At 45.6% G+C, this 16,166-nt stretch overlaps 1 protein-coding gene across 1 annotated transcript in view; it reads left to right on the top strand.

Annotated features, from left to right (window-relative positions):
* LOC138301382 (E3 ubiquitin-protein ligase TRIM39-like) overlaps positions 1–16,166 on the top strand; it is a 56,944-nt gene that overhangs the window by 16,883 nt on the left and 23,895 nt on the right. The window contains exon 5 of the mRNA XM_069241817.1: positions 8,772–8,821. Coding sequence (XP_069097918.1) covers positions 8,772–8,821 — 50 coding nt within the window. The remainder of the gene's footprint in view (positions 1–8,771; positions 8,822–16,166) is intronic.

Below are 16,166 nucleotides of genomic sequence, written 5' to 3'. Positions count from 1 at the left end.
AAGCTGAAGTGGACGCAGCTGTGGTCCGACCATGTGAGTTCGGTGGTGTGGCTGAAGGTGGTTTGTTTGCTTGAGGAGAAGATGGGGTCGAGCGTGTGTCCGGCGTAGTGGGTGGGGGTGTTGACCAGTTGTTTCAGTCCCAGGTTGGCGAGGTTGTCTAGAACGGCGGTGGTGTTGTTGTCGGTGTGGTTCTCCAGGTGAAATTTGAGGTCTCCTAGGAGGATGTAGTCGGTGGATGAGAGTGCGTGGGGGTTGACGAAGTCTGCGATGTCTTCGCTGAACTTGGTGCGGGGTCCTGGTGGTCTGTACATGAGGGTGCCTCTTAGGGTTGTCTTGGGGTCGATGTGGATCGCGAAGTGGAGGTGTTCGGCGTCGGGAAGTGAGTTGTCGGTGTGGGTCGAGATGCTGATGGAGCTTTTGTGTGCGATGGCGATGCCTCCTCCGGTGCGGTTGAAGCGGTCTCTCCGGATGATTTTGTAGCCGTCGGGGATGGCTATGGCGATGTCGGGTGCCGAGGAGGGGTTCATCCAGGTCTCGGTGAGGAAGGCGATGTCTGGGTTCGTTGAGTTGATGAGGTTCCACAGTTCGATGGCGTGCCTGTGGACGGAGCGGGTGTTGACCAGGATGCATTCGAGGTTGCTTCCGGGGGCGTCGTTCTTGGTGGTGGCGGTGTGGGTCCGTAGGCAGGTGAAGCGGCAGTTGCTGCAGGTGAAGGGTCCGTGGGTTCGTTTGGGGGTGGCGCGGTAGCAGCCCGGCGCGCGGCCGGGGTTGAGGTTGGCGAGGGTGGCGGAGTCATAGGTCAAGCGGGGGGCACGGGGGCCAGGGGTTCGGGCGCTGGGCGCAGTCCAGGCGCGGACGGGCGCAGACGGGCTTGCCTTAGACGCGCCTTCGGCACGCCAGCGGCGCGCCCGCTGCGCGCGGCCGCCATTTAAGGGGTAGGTGGGGAGGCGGGGTCAGCTGGGAGGCGGGAGGTGGGCGGGCAGGGGAGCTGGAAGCGGGAAAAAAGAGCGGCAAAAAAAGAGCGGCAAAAAACGGCGGGAAAAGCGCGGTAGGAGCGGCGGGAAAAAGCGGCAAGACGGCGAAAAGGGAACAAGAGCCTACTAAAATCTACTAAAAAGGAGGGGCTGAGAGGGGAGGACGGCGCACGGCACTCGGGGGCACACGCACGGGATACAAGGAGAGAAAAGGGAATTTCAGTCACTCGGGGGCACACGCACGGGATACAAGGAGAGAAAAGGGATTTTTAGTCAGCACCAGCACAAGCACAAGCACTCGGGGTACACGGGCAAGAAGGGGGGAGCACACTCACAGGAGAGGAAGGCAGTCAGGGACTGGAGGCGCTGCGTGAGCAGGGGAGCGACCTACCCGAGGGTCAGTGGTCGCTACATCTGCCTCGCAGCGGCCGCCATTTAAGGGGTAGGTGGGGAGGCGGGGTCAGCTGGGAGGCGGGAGGTGGGCGGGCAGGGGAGCTGGAAGCGGGAAAAAAGAGCGGCAAAAAACGGCGGGAAAAGCGCGGTAGGAGCGGCGGGAAAAAGCGGCAAGACGGCGAAAAGGGAACAAGAGCCTACTAAAATCTACTAAAAAGGAGGGGCTGAGAGGGGAGGACGGCGCACGGCACTCGGGGGCACACGCACGGGATACAAGGAGAGAAAAGGGAATTTCAGTCACTCGGGGCACACGCACGGGATACAAGGAGAGAAAAGGGATTTTTAGTCAGCACCAGCACAAGCACAAGCACTCGGGGTACACGGGCAAGAAGGGGGGAGCACACTCACAGGAGAGGAAGGCAGTCAGGGACTGGAGGCGCTGCGTGAGCAGGGGAGCGACCTACCCGAGGGTCAGTGGTCGCTACCTCTGCCTCGCAGCGGCCGCCATTTAAGGGGTAGGTGGGGAGGCGGGGTCAGCTGGGAGGCGGGAGGTGGGCGGGCAGGGGAGCTGGAAGCGGGAATAAAGAGCGTCAAAAAAGAGCGGCAAAAAACGGCGGGAAAAGCGCGGTAGGAGCGGCGGGAAAAAGCGGCAAGACGGCGAAAAGGGAACAAGAGCCTACTAAAATCTACTAAAAAGGAGGGGCTGAGAGGGGAGGACGGCGCACGGCACTCGGGGGCACACGCACGGGATACAAGGAGAGAAAAGGGAATTTCAGTCACTTGGGGGCACACGCACGGGATACAAGCAGAGAAAAGGGATTGTTAGTCAGCACAAGCACAAGCACTCGGGGTACACGGGCAAGAAGGGGGGAGCACACTCACAGGAGAGGAAGGCAGTCAGGGACTGGAGGCGCTGCGTGAGCAGGGGAGCGACCTACCCGAGGGTCAGTGGTCGCTACCTCTGCCTCGCAGCGGCCGCCATTTAAGGGGTAGGTGGGGAGGCGGGGTCAGCTGGGAGGCGGGAGGTGGGCGGGCAGGGGAGCTGGAAGCGGGAAAAAAGAGCGGGAAAAAAGAGCGGAAAAAAACGGCGGGAAAAGTGCGGTAGGAGCGGCGGGAAAAAGCGGCAAGACGGCGAAAAGGGAACAAGAGCCTACTAAAAGCCAAAAGCCTTTACGGATACGCGACCTCTGTATCGCGTCACAAAATAATTCTAACTGGCGACAACCACACCATCACAGGGATCGCGTCACAGGGAGAGAGGGACTGAGAAGGAGACAGAGAGAGAGGGTGATGGAAGCACCAGGAGACAGGCAGAGAGGGACTGACAAGGAGACTGAGAGAGAGAGGGTGATGGAAGCACCCGGAGACAGGAGGAGAGGGACTGAGAAGGAGACTGAGAGAGGGTGATGGAAGCACCAGGAGACAGGCAGAGAGGGACTGAGAAGGAGACTGAGAGAGAGGGTGATGGAAGCACCAGGAGACAGGCAGAGAGGGACTGAGAAGGAGACTGAGAGAGAGGGTGATGGAAGGACCAGGAGACAGGCAGAGAGAGACTGAGAAGGAGACTGAGAGAGAGGGTGATGGAAGCACCAGGAGACAGGCAGAGAGGGACTGAGAAGGAGACTGAGAGAGAGGGTGATGGAAGCACCAGGAGACAGGCAGAGAGGGACTGAGAAGGAGACTGAGAGAGAGAGGGTGATGGAAGCACCAGAAGACAGGAGGAGAGGGACTGAGAAGGAGACTGAGAGAGGGTGATGGAAGCACCAGGAGACAGGCAGAGAGGGACTGAGAAGGAGACTGAGAGAGAGGGTGATGGAAGGACCAAGAGACAGGCAGAGAGAGACTGAGAAGGAGACTGAGAGAGAGGGTGATGGAAGCACCAGGAGACAGGCAGAGAGGGACTGAGAAGGAGACTGAGAGAGAGGGTGATGGAAGCACCAGGAGACAGGAGGAGAGGGACTGAGAAGGAGACTGAGAGAGAGGGTGATGGAAGCACCAGGAGACAGGCAGAGAGGGACTGAGAAGGAGAGTGAGAGAAGGTGATGGAAGCTCCAGGAGACAGGCAGAGAGGGACTGAGAAGGAGACTGAGAGAAGGTGATGGAAGCAGCAGGAGACAGGGAGAGAGGGACTAGGAATGAGACTGAGAGGGTGATGGGAGCACCAGGAGACAGGCAGAGAAGGGCAGAGAAGGAGACTGAGGGAGAGGGCAATGGAAGCACCAGGAGGCAGGGAGAGAGGGACTGAGAAGGAGACTGAGAGAGAGGGTGATGGAAGCTCCAGGCGACAGGCACAGAGGGACGGAGAAGGAGACTGAGAGAGGGCGATGGAAGCACCAGGAGACAGGGAGAGAGGGAGGGAGAAGGAGACTGAGAGGGAGGGTGATGGAAGCACCAGGAGACAGGGAGAGAGGGACTGGGAAGGAGACTGAGAGAGAGGATGATGGAAGCACCAGGAGACAGGCAGAGAGGGACTGAGAAGGAGGATGAGAGAGGGAGAGAGGGACTGAGAAGGAGACTGAGAGAGAGGGACAGGCAGAGAGGGACTGAGAAGGAGACTGAGGCAGAGAGGGACTGAGGAGGAGACTGAGAGAGAGGGTGATGGAAGCACAGGGAGACAGGCAGAGAGGGACTGAGAAGGAGACTGAGAGAGAGGATGATGGAAGCACCAGGAGACAGGCAGAGAGGGACTTAGCCAGACAGGAATATAGAAAGTGAGAGTGGAGAGAGAGAAACAAAGATAAAGGGACAGAGAGTGAAATAGAGAATGAGATGAAGAGAAATCAGAGAGAAAGCAAAAGAGAGAGGGAAGTGACCGGGAAAGACAAAGATGGATAGAAAGAGAAAGGGGAGTAAGACGGAGTTAGCAAAGTGGAGAGAGGGATGGGTGATACCTAAAGGGCCAAAGAGAGAGGAAGGAGAAACTGAGGAGAGGTAGAGAGTGAGGGGAAAAGAGAGAAATGGAAAGGGTGGGGCAGAGGTAAAGGGAGAAGGAAATAAGGAGGGTGAGATAGAGGGACAGAGAGAAAGACAGGGCTAGAGCTGAGAGGGAGGGAGGAAGAGAAGGAAAGAGGGAGGCAGAGTGACAAAGAGAGAGAGAAGGAGATTGACACAGGGGTAGGAGAAGGAGGAAGGTACAGCGAGCGAGACAATGAGAGATGTAGAGAGATATCAAGAGTAAGATTGAGAGAGAGATACAGAGAAGGAGGGAATGAGATATATTCTCTTTTGTGTGGGCCTGTAGTTGAGTGGATATCTGCATGTTGTTTGAGAGTCACCTGGAACCAGATGCAGGTTACAGCAGAGGGGTCACCTACCCATGTTACTTCATAGAAAGAAAGTCAAGTAAGTATTGGATTAAAGTGTTAGACAAAGTAGCAAGAAAGGAAGATCCACGCAAACGTACACAACTTGCAATACAAATAACCATAAAAAATATTTATTACTCAGCAGTGAAATTAGGACTGAGAAATGCAGAGATTTCACCAAGCACAACCACATGGATTCCAGGTCCAGAACCTTAGATATTCTGTGTTATAGGGCTTCAGAGATTGCAAGGTGCAGGAAAACATAGATTTCAAGATTCAACACTATACTGATTGCAGGGAGCAGGACCCCAGAGATTACAGGATGCAGCTCACTAGAAAATCCAATATACCAGACACTAAATGTTACAAGATGCAGGATATCAGAGTTTCCATTCTCTACAGCCTCAGAAATTCCAAGTTCCAGAGCACTAGAAATACAAAAGCACAGGACCTCCAAGACTCAAAAGTGCAGGAACTGAGAAAGTAGAAGGCACAGAACATCACCTATCCCAAGCCTCAGAGATTGCGAACCCAGAGGCTCAGGACTTCCGAATTTGTAAGGTGCCGGACTTCGGAGCTTCCAGGGTACAGGCTGTCAGAGATTCCAAAGTGCAGGGCTATGGAGATTCAAAGGTAATGCAACAAATGAAGAGGCAACGTCCCACAGTCAATTCAAAGTTTCACAAAAATGCAATAAACCCAAAATGAAGGGTTCATACATCTTGAGAAGATGTTGTTAAAATTGAATTATTTATTAATCTTCTAATTCTCTTCATAAAATACATCCAACAGCCAACACGTTTCGCTCATATTCCACAAGCTTCATCAGGACTGGAAATTACAAAATTACAAACCATTAAAATCACAGAATAATTACACATTAAAACCAAAGTAGGAAAACTGACTGCAACAAAACTACAAACTCTATCTAACGGGTCTGAAGAAACACTGGCTAACAGGCGGTAAAGAATAAAAAATTGATATATCATGCAGAGAGAAGAAACTATATTTGTTTGTCATTTAATGCATACGGAACAGCTTGGGTCTGAAAGTGCTAACAAAAGCAGTTGATTTATCACATTTACAGTGCCTAAGTGCCGTAATGTTGGCAATGTATTTCTTGGTACTCACATGGGAAGAGTCAGTTCATTGTTGCAGAATGGGCCATTTTCTATATTCCACCACCTCTCGTGGTTATTGTACCTCAAGGGTTCTAACTCTCAAAAACCTTATCCACACAGTAATGAGATTTCAGCACCCTTGGTGTAGCATGCTGGTGTTCCACACACACTAGATAACAGAATTACCTTCTAGCACGTGAAAGGCATCCAAATAACTGTTTGTGGTCTTCCTCATTTGAAATCATGATCTAAATGCCAACTCTACGCAATCTCAATGGAATGTCCATCATCCTCGTACACATAAATGCTGTAATTACAAATGTATGACAAAGAAGGTAAGAATGAAACATAAGTACCTAAGTATTTGCATCTTTTCATTACCCAAACCATTACCATGTGATACGCATTCCCTGTTTTACACACAGAGCCTCACGCTAGTACACTGCATCCTAAGGAGCATCGTTTCAAAATGTCACCACAGGTCCCAGTTAGACTAAATTATACATAAGTCAGTCCAAACTTGAGAAGTATTTTGTACTTGTATTAACAGGATGTTCTTCAAATATATTCTAATTCACATTTATGTTGAAAATACCAAGGTGTAGAGTAAACTATTTCCCATCCACATAGGATTTCAACAAGAAACATATGACGTACCATTATTCCACAATAGGCCACAACCAAGGATATTAATTTATGTGAGATCACTTCCTGTTATCCAGGAGAGGAGCATTCTGATTGATGCTGTACCTGTTGATGCCAACTTAGACAAGGTCTGAGACTTTAATCTAAACCGCACTGCTCACAGTTCACCTCTGTCGGCTATATCAAACGTGTAAATACATCCCTGACCTCTACGGCTATCAGAGCTATCCTGAAAAATTAGTTCCACGCTCTTACTTTTATTGTCATACATTTGTAATTACAGCATTTCCATGTACTAGGATGATGGACATTCCATTGAGATTGAGTAGGATTGACACTTGTATCATGATGTGATATGCGGATGACAAGAAACAGTTGTTTTGGATGCCTTTCACATGCCATAAGGTGTGTAGAACAACAGGCGTGCCATACCAAGAGGGTTGGAATCGCATTAATATGTGGATAAGGTTTGTTGAGAGTTATAACCTTTGACGTACAATAACTAAGAGAGACAGTAGACTATACAAATAGCCCATTTTACAACAATGAACTGGCTCCTGCCAAGTGAGTCCTGAGATACACATTATCAACATTACCCCAATCAGAAATTGTAAATGTGATAAATTAACTTAATTCAGGCCCAAGCTCTTCAATATGCATTAAACGATGAGCAAATGGGATTTCTTCTCTGTACATTATATGTGAATTTTTTCATTGTTTGCGTTCTGTTAGCCAGTCTGTGTTCAGACCCGTTAGATAGGGTTTGTAGTGTCATAGGTGGTTTCCTACTTTGGTGTTAATATGTAATTAATCTGTGATTTTAACAGTTTGTCATTTTGTAAATTGCAGTCCTGATGAAGCGCGTGATTGGTTGTTTGGCAGTATTTCATGAAGAGAATTGGAAGAACAATAAAGTATTGAATTTTAACATCATCTTCTCAAGACATCTGAAGCCTTGCTTCTGGGCTTATTGAATTATTTGAGAAATGTTCACTCGACTGTGGAACGTCGCCTCTCCACATGTTGCAGAATTTCAAGGATTAGGGTATTGTACTGCTGACTCAGGGAGGGGGGCAATTTGTTAATCCAAACAGAAAGGGGATTTAGACGTAGTGCTGGGGAGCAGTCCTTAGCTGTCCAGGAGATTCAGAGGTGCAGGGCTCCAGAGATGTGCAGCTTTGCTGAAATTCCAAGGTGTAGGAACTTGGAGATTGCAAGGTGGCTACCTTCAGATATTTGAGGGTGCACAATGTCACAGACTTCTAAGTGCATAAGCTCCTAAGTTTCAAAGAGCAGGTTGGACTTTACAGACTCCAAGATGCAGGGCACTGGAAGTTCACTTGAGCAGGACCGAAACTTCAAGGTATGGGTGAAGGAACTCCCGGTTTTGAGATGGCCATCTTCAGATTTACTAAGGGACCAGACCTCCAATATTCCAAAGTGCAGAACTGGAAAGATTCTAAGCTGAAGAGCCCAAAAGATTCCAAGGTAATCTGTTCAGAGAGTCCATGTAGCTGGAATTCTTTGGCTCAAATAGTCAGGGCTTCAGAGACTCCAAGGTGTAGGATTATATATTTTACAGTGGAAGGACTCCAAAGAATCAAAGGTGCATGGCCCCATAAACTCAAAAACCACAGGATCCTAAGGTTTAGGTGTCCAGAGATTCCCAGGTGTGTGACCACAGAGATTCCAATGTGCATGACTTGAAAGACGACATTGATTTCAAGCTGCAAGGCTTCAGAAATTGCAAGTTGGAGAACTGGACATTGTTTCATGAAGCCTTCCAGTGCACTGAGGCAACCTTCTCTCTGCCTCAGACTAGTATGTTTGTACTGAAGGACATTGACACCTCATACTCAGAAAGTCAGCTATGTTTCATGGCATCTTGGGTATTGTAGAGAGCTCCCTGTATAAACCCTGTTTATTTTAGGTGGGGTCAGAGTTCATGTGGCGATAATTGAATTAGATCAGTTTGAATTTAGCGTTTCCGAAAAGTCTTTTTACCCATTGACTGGCTTTGTTGTCCACCAGTCTATGGCCCTTCATCATTGCAAGTAGCGTGGCCTGGTTTGTGTGGTTTCTTGCACTTTTAGTGGGGTTGTCACCTGTTATCCTGTCCCAGCCACTGCACAGCAGGTTGTAACTGGGTTGTCATGTGTCACTGGAGCTGTGATTATTGTGTGTGACTAGTAACACACACTGTGCACTGTCCACAGGAGCGCCTGTGATTACAGTATTATATTTCTAATAACGGGGTGTATGTGGGGTTCCTTATCTTATCCTGTAAACAGTCTTTGTTCTGTAACACCAGGATGGTTTATGTCCTCTTTCAGGTGTAATAATGTGAAGCTTCAGTGCCTAGAGGTGGTGAAGAGTTATAAAGGTAAATACAATCAGGTTTATTATGCATGTTTGATGCTGTTTATGAAAATAACCTAGTTTGTTATAGTTTAATGATTGTTATAGTGCACACACCCGCCAAAGCAGCAAAACATTTCACTATACACACAGCCCAAGAAAAACTATTAATCCGTCAACTCAAGAGAGCAGAAGCAAAATAAATTAGAAGTTATTTTTTTAATGACAATAGGACAGGATCTCAAATCAGAGTCCAGTTGTTTGATTCGTATCTCTACCTTCTAACTTTTCCTTTTTAAAAAGTTTTAAAAGATTTTTTGGGATTGCATGACTTTTAAATATTTTGTTTTTTTTAACATCTCCACAGTTGATAGATCTATTGACCTATTTGCTGTATGAATCTTGCTTCCAGCCCTTGGATCTTAAGATATTGTACTGTGGTAATGTTGCTCTTGGCAATACTAATAGCGTGGAGAAAGGTAATTTCAGGCTACACAATTACTGCAGTATTCTGAGATGTTCCCCATGAAAGGGAAAATTTAACTCAAAAATTGTTGTTTTGGAGGGAATAATCACGGACACCTTGTTGTTGTGGTTATATTGCATGTGTTAGTGCTGCATGAGGTAATACTACACGTGGTCATACTGCATGTGGTTATATTGAATGTGGTATCCTGCATGTGGTGATAATGTATATGCTTATACTGCATGTGGTAATACTGCATGTGGTAATGCTGCATGTGGTTATAATGCATGCGGTAATACTGTATGTGGATATAATGCACATGGTCATACTGCATGTGGTAATACTGCATGTGGATATAGTGCATGTTGTTATATTGCATGTGGTATCTACATGTGGTCATACTGTATGTGAATATACTGCATGCGGTAATACTGTATGTAGTTAAATATCATGTGGTTATACTGCATGCGGTCATACTCCATGTGGTTATACTGCATGTAGATATGCATGTGGTAATACTGCATATGGTAATGCTGTATGTAGTAAAATTGCATATGGTTATACTTCATGTGATAATGCTGCATGTGGTAATACTGCTTCTTATACTACCTGTGATGATACTGCATGTGGTAATAATACATGTGGTAATACTGCATATGGTAATATTGCATGTAGTAACACTGCATGTTATAGCACAAGAGATAATAGGGCATGTGGTAATGCTGCCTCTGGTAATACTGCATGTGGGTATACTGTATGTGGTTATACTTCATGTGGTAATACTGCATGTGGTATTACTGCATGTGGTTATACTGCATGCAGTATTACTGCATGTGGGTATACTGCATATACTGCATGTGGTAATAATGCATTTAGTAATACTGTAAGTGGTTATACTTCATGTGCTAATACTGCATGTGGTTATACTCCCTGTAGTAATACTGCATGTGTAATTCTGCATGTGGTTATACTGCATGAATGTGGTAATATTGTATGTAGCAATACTTCATGTTATAATAATGTATGTAGTAATACTATACTTCATCTGGTAATCCTGCATGTGATAATACTGTGTCACTTGGAATACCAGTTGGGCAGAAAGTCCACTTTTTGTCAAATTGGTGTTTACACAAAATTTGAAATAGGAATCTTTGGACTGTGGCTTTCTGACAGGCAGTGGAGATATTCTGACTCAGTCCCTGTGGTGTTTCTACAGGATACCTGGGCCTGAAACTGTTTGTAAATAACAAGACACCCAAATTGCTACATTCTAGTAGTTATTTTATTCTGTACCATTTAATTGAGTGTACTGACTAGTATGGTTTCCTTCTAGTAGCTCTGTCACTCTGTACCATCTAACACAGTGTACTGGCTAGTACAGTATGACTTCTTGTAGCTCTGTCCCATCTAATGCAATGTACTGACTAGTACTGTTTACCTTGGAGTAACTCTTTTACTCTGTACCATCTAACACAGTGCACTGACTAGTACTGTGTTCTGACTAGCACAGTATACTTTCTAGTATCGTTGTCACTCTGTACCATCTAATGCAGTGTACTGACTAGAATAGTATACATTGTAGTAGGTTTGTCACTCTGCACCATTTAATGCAGTGTACTGACTAGTACAGTATCCCTTCTAGTAGTTTTGTCACTCTGTACCAACCAGTGCAGTATACTGACTAGTACAATATTCCTTCTAGTAGCTCTGTCACTTGGTATCATCTAATGAAGTGTACTGACTAGTTCAGTATAACTTGGAGTAGCTCTGTTACTCTGTACAATCTAATATAGTTTACTGACCAGTACAGTACACCTTTCAGTAGCTCAGTCATTCTGTATCATCCATTGCATTGTACTGAATACTACTGTATACATTCTAGTAGCTCTGTCACTCCCTACCATCTGATATAGTGTACTGACTAGTACAGTAATCACAGGAGTAGCTCTGTCACTCTATACTATCTGATAGAGTGCACTGACTAGTACAGTAAACACAGGAGTAGCTCTGTCACTCCCTACCCTCTGATAGAGTGTACTGACTAGTACAGTAAACACAGGAGTAGCTCTGTCACTCCCTACCCTCTGATAGTGTACTGACTAGTACAGTAAACACAGGAGTAGCACTGTCACTCCGTACCATCTGATGGAGTGTACTGACTAGTACAGTAAACACAGGAGTAGCTCTGTCACTCCCTACCCTCTGATAGAGTGTATTGACTAGTACAGTAAACACAGGAGTAGCTCTGTCACACCGTACCATCTAATGCAGAGGACTGACTAGTACTGTGTACTTTCTATTATCTTTGTTACTCTGCACCATCTAATGCAGTATACTGACTAGTACAGTATACATTCAAGTACAGGTAACTCTCTCCCTCTGTACCATCTAACCCTGTCACTCTGTACTATGTAATGCAGTGTACTGACAAATACAGTACACCTTCTAGTAGCTGTTTCAATCTGCACCATCTAATGCAGAGGACTGACTAGTACTGTAGTGCTGTGTGCAGTTTTGTTTTGTGTAGTGTACAGTAGAAGGTCTGCCCTGTGTATTACAATGTGCTGTTTGGTTCAGTGTAGTGTGTAGTAGAATGTCCTGTCTGTGTAGTACAATGTGCTGTTTGGTGCACTGCAGTTTGTAGTAGAATGTCCTCTCTATGTAGTGCAATGTGCTGTTTGGTGCCATGTAGTGTGTAGTAGAATGTCCTCTCTGTGGATTGCTGTGTGCTGTTTGGTGCAGTGCAGTTTGTAGTAGAATGTCCTCTCTATGTAGTGCAGTGTGCTGTTTGGTGCTGTGTAGTGTGTAGTTGAATGTCCTCTCTAGTGCAATGTGCTGTTTGGTGTCATGTAGTGTGTAATAGAATGTCCTCTTTGTGTAGTGCTGTGTGCTGTTTGGTGCAGTGAAATGCGTAGTTGAATGCCCTGTCTATGTAGTGCCATGTGCTCTTTTCTGCAGTGCAGTGTGTGGTAGAATGTCCTGTCTGCGTAGGGCTGTGTGTTGTTTGGTGCAGCGTAGCGTGTAGTAGAATGCCCTCTCTGTGTAGTGCAGTTTGGTGCATGTAGTGTGTAGTAAAATGCCTTCTCTTTGTAGTGTCATGTGCTGTTTGGTGCAGTGCAATGTGTAGTGGAATTTCCTGTCTACATAGTGCTGTGTGCTATTTGGTGCAGTGTAGTGTGCAGTAGAACGATCTGTCTATGGAGCACAGTGTGCTGTGTGGTGCAGTGTAGTGTATAGTAGAATGTCCTTTTTATGTAGTGCAGTGTTCTGTTTGCTGCAGTGTGTAGAAAACAGTTATGTCTGTGCAGTGTGCTGTTTGATGCAGTGTAGTGTGTAGTACATTGTCCTATGCAGTACCACATGCTGTTTGATGCATGGTAGTGTGTGGTAGAATGTCCTCACTCTGTAAGTGCTGTTTGGTGTAGTGCAGTGTGTAGTAGAATGTCCTGTCTATGTAGTGCTGTGTGCTGTTTGGTGCAGTCTATTGTGTAGTAGAATTTCCTGTCTATATAGCGCAGTGTGACGTTTGATGCAGTGTAGTGTGCAGTAGAATGTCCTCTTGTAGTAGTTCCAGGTGCTGTTTTCTGCTGTGTAATGTGTAATAGAATGTCTTGTATTTGTAGTGCTGTGCTTTTTTGTGCTGTATAATGTGCAGTGGAAGGTCCTCTCTATGTACTGCCATGTCCTGTTTGGTGCAGTGTAGTGTGTAGTAGAATGTCATCTCTGTGTAGTGCTGTATGCTGTTTGGTGCAGTGAAATGTGTAGTTGAATGTCCTGTCTATGTAGTGCTATGTCCTGTTTGGTGCAGTGTATTGTGCAGTAGAATGTCCTGTCAATGGAGCGCAGTGTGCTGTTTGCTGCAGTGTAGTGTGCAGTATACTGTCCTGTTGATGGAGCACAGTGTGCTATTTGGTGAAGTGTAGTGTGTAGTAGAATTTCCTGTCAATATAGTGCTGTGTACTGTTTGGTGCAGTGTAATGTGTAGTAGAATATCCTGTCTATGTAGTGCAGTGTGCTGTTTTGTGCATTATTTTAGGATGTCCTGTCTATGTAGTGCTGTGTGCTGTTTGGTGCTGTGTAGTAGAATGTCCTCTCTCTGTAGTACTGAGTGCTGCTTGGTGCTGTGTAGTGTGCAGTAGAATATCTCCTATGTAGTACTATGTGCTGTTTGGTGCAGTGCAGTGTGTATTAGAATGTCCTGTCTGTGTAGTGCAGTCAGTATTGTACTGTTTTGTGCTGTGTAGGGTGCAATAGAATATCTTCTCTATGTAGTGTCATGTGCTGTTTGGTGCAGTGTAGTGTGTAGGAAAATGTACTGTCTGTGTAGTGGTGTGTGTGCTGTTTTGTTCTGTGTAGTGTGCCGTAGAATGTCCTGTCTGTGTAGTGCTCTGTGCTGTTTGGTGCAGTGTAGTGTGTATTAGAAAGCTCTCTCTATGTAGTGCTGTGTGTTTTTTTGTTCTGTGTAGTGTGCAGTAGAATTGTCTCTCTGTGTAGTGCTGTGAGCTGTTTGGTGCAGTCTAGCTAAAAAACATTTAAAAATTAGTTAAAAGATAGTAAAAATATGAGCTAAAAATACATACAGAGAATGTTAATGCCAACCATGAAAAGCACAGCAGGCCAAAGTAAAGGCAATTTGAATGCATACTTTCAATCGGGAATGGCAAGCCAATTATTTGCTATAGTCATGATCTCAAAGAGTGTCATCGAAGTCACCAACCAAGGACCTAAAAAATGAGCCCACATCATCAGATGTTAAATCGATCACCGGGCGGGCAAACGGATCCACAGAGCAGTAGTGTGTGTCAGTCTCTTGTGCAGGTCCATCTGCAGCAGTGCCATTGTCCACGGTAGATATTAGAACGGAAGGCTCATAAGTGGCCATGCGGAGCAGCCTTAGACTCAAGGGGCATGACCGTGAATGAACCCTCATGGGGGACATCAGCAGTTCTTGGTCCACAGGAGATTCCGGTGCAACAGCACGACTCTTCTTAATATAGCTACCGCCTAGTTGCTCGAACCTGCCCACTGCAAGATGTTTCAAGCAATTCGAGAAACGAAAGGTCGAAATGGGCAAGTTAATTATGCCATGTAACAACCAAATAGTTGAAGGACTCTCTGCTACCGTGAAGGGCAACTTATCTAACTTCTCAATGTGAAGCATGGTGAAACTAGCTTCCCTTTTAGCCATTGTCTGCTGTTCCACAGAAAGATTAAAAGCAGTGAACAATTCACTACCGTTAATATACTTCAATGGAATGCGGCCATTTTTAAGTGTCCGTAATGTCCAACCTAGCTGCATGATGGAACATAGCTGAGTTTGTCCGTGATATAACCGAGACAAGTCTGTCTGAGTAATATCAATAGCAGACGACACAATGTTTGATAGTGAATAAATCCTGTTGGACAGAGTGTTCATGCCGTTGTCGACAACCGCTAAAGCCTTCTCTAAGTTTTCCTTATCTAATTGCCTCAAACATGCAGCAGCTTCTATATGTGAAAGTTTCCAGATCTCATTATACATAGCATACAGGAACCTTTTAGAGCGCTGTTTCCTAGGACCTAGCAGAAAATCCTGCAAGTCTACATCTTCAGAAAGAGTGTTAAGAAGTTTCTTAACTGCGGCTAACATGTTAGTCTGTACCTTCTGTTGGCACAGTTTTCCCACACTGTATATTGTAATTATACCTGTATGTTTATCCGATACAAAGCGAGGGACTGGCCTGTTAATTGTAAAACCCCCTGAAGAGTTCAAGAAACGTGCCTGACACCTATTGGTGTCAGATGGCCATATTAACCACCCGCCGGGATTGGAAAGTGAAGAATTATAGGTACCAGCCTTAACCATTGCATCTAGCGTTTCCTCGGTGATATTAAGGAAATATTGCCAATCATTAAACTTTGCCGGTGTGGGGATACTTGGCGTGTTCATGTCTTTAATTTTTGCTAACCCTAGACAGGATGTCTGTTGAATGGTGTCATTTAAAAAAATCATTTGCACAGGAATCAGGCATGCTCGAAATAAAGCTTGCCTACCCTGTATTTGCCAATCTTGTGTTCTCCATACACTTTTCAAGTCAATAGTGCCCTGCCAGTATTTGTAACCTTCAACTGCGAGCCGGGAAACAAAGGGATTTGAATAAATCAGTTTAGTGTTAGTTAGCAAAATGTTCCTAATTTGTGAAGGAGGTAACTTGAAATAATCTGACTCCGCATTTTTCGTGTCATGCCCAGTGAAGTATGTAAATTTATCTGAATAGTGCTTTGGGCTCCCCACTGGTGGTGTTGAACAGTGTTCCCACTGTGTGTAGTTCAATACTGACCTGTTTTTAGTGGCACGATGTAGGTAGTAATGTCCCCAATTGTTGTAACAGAACATTTCCCCATAATTCCTTGTATGTTCATCTACATCATCACTTTCAAATACGGAATAGTCCTTCATTTCAGTTAGCATGGAAACAACTGTTTGGACATCCCAATCGTCAGCTACAACATCAGGTGTAATCACATCTGTCATAGATATTTTGAACACATATGGAATTTGAATGACCTCAGTAGGCCCGTATATATCAAAGTGAACGTTGTCCCATACAATCCCATCAGGAATCGGTATTGCTGAAATGTTCACAAGGGACAAGTCTCTTCGGAACTTATGTGAGGAATGATATGGAGTTAAGGATTCACCCACAGGCTCAACAGAGGAGCGTTCAGGAATGTAATGACCATTTATGAGCAAAAAGAAAACAGTCACAAAGCCAACCCAACAAAATAATGTAAAAAATGTCAAACAGAACCATAAATAGTTCCATGGGTAGATTACATAGTTCTTTTTAAGCCATTGACACAGCTTACGTGTTTTCGAAACATTGTCTATCACAATAGTGGATGAGTCGGAAGAAAAATAGTC

This window comes from Pleurodeles waltl, chromosome 6, assembly GCF_031143425.1.
Source record: "Pleurodeles waltl isolate 20211129_DDA chromosome 6, aPleWal1.hap1.20221129, whole genome shotgun sequence".
Taxonomy (NCBI): domain Eukaryota; kingdom Metazoa; phylum Chordata; class Amphibia; order Caudata; family Salamandridae; genus Pleurodeles; species Pleurodeles waltl.
The sequence above is the reverse complement of the archived record's forward strand: the minus strand, read 5'-3'. Positions and strand labels throughout refer to the sequence as shown.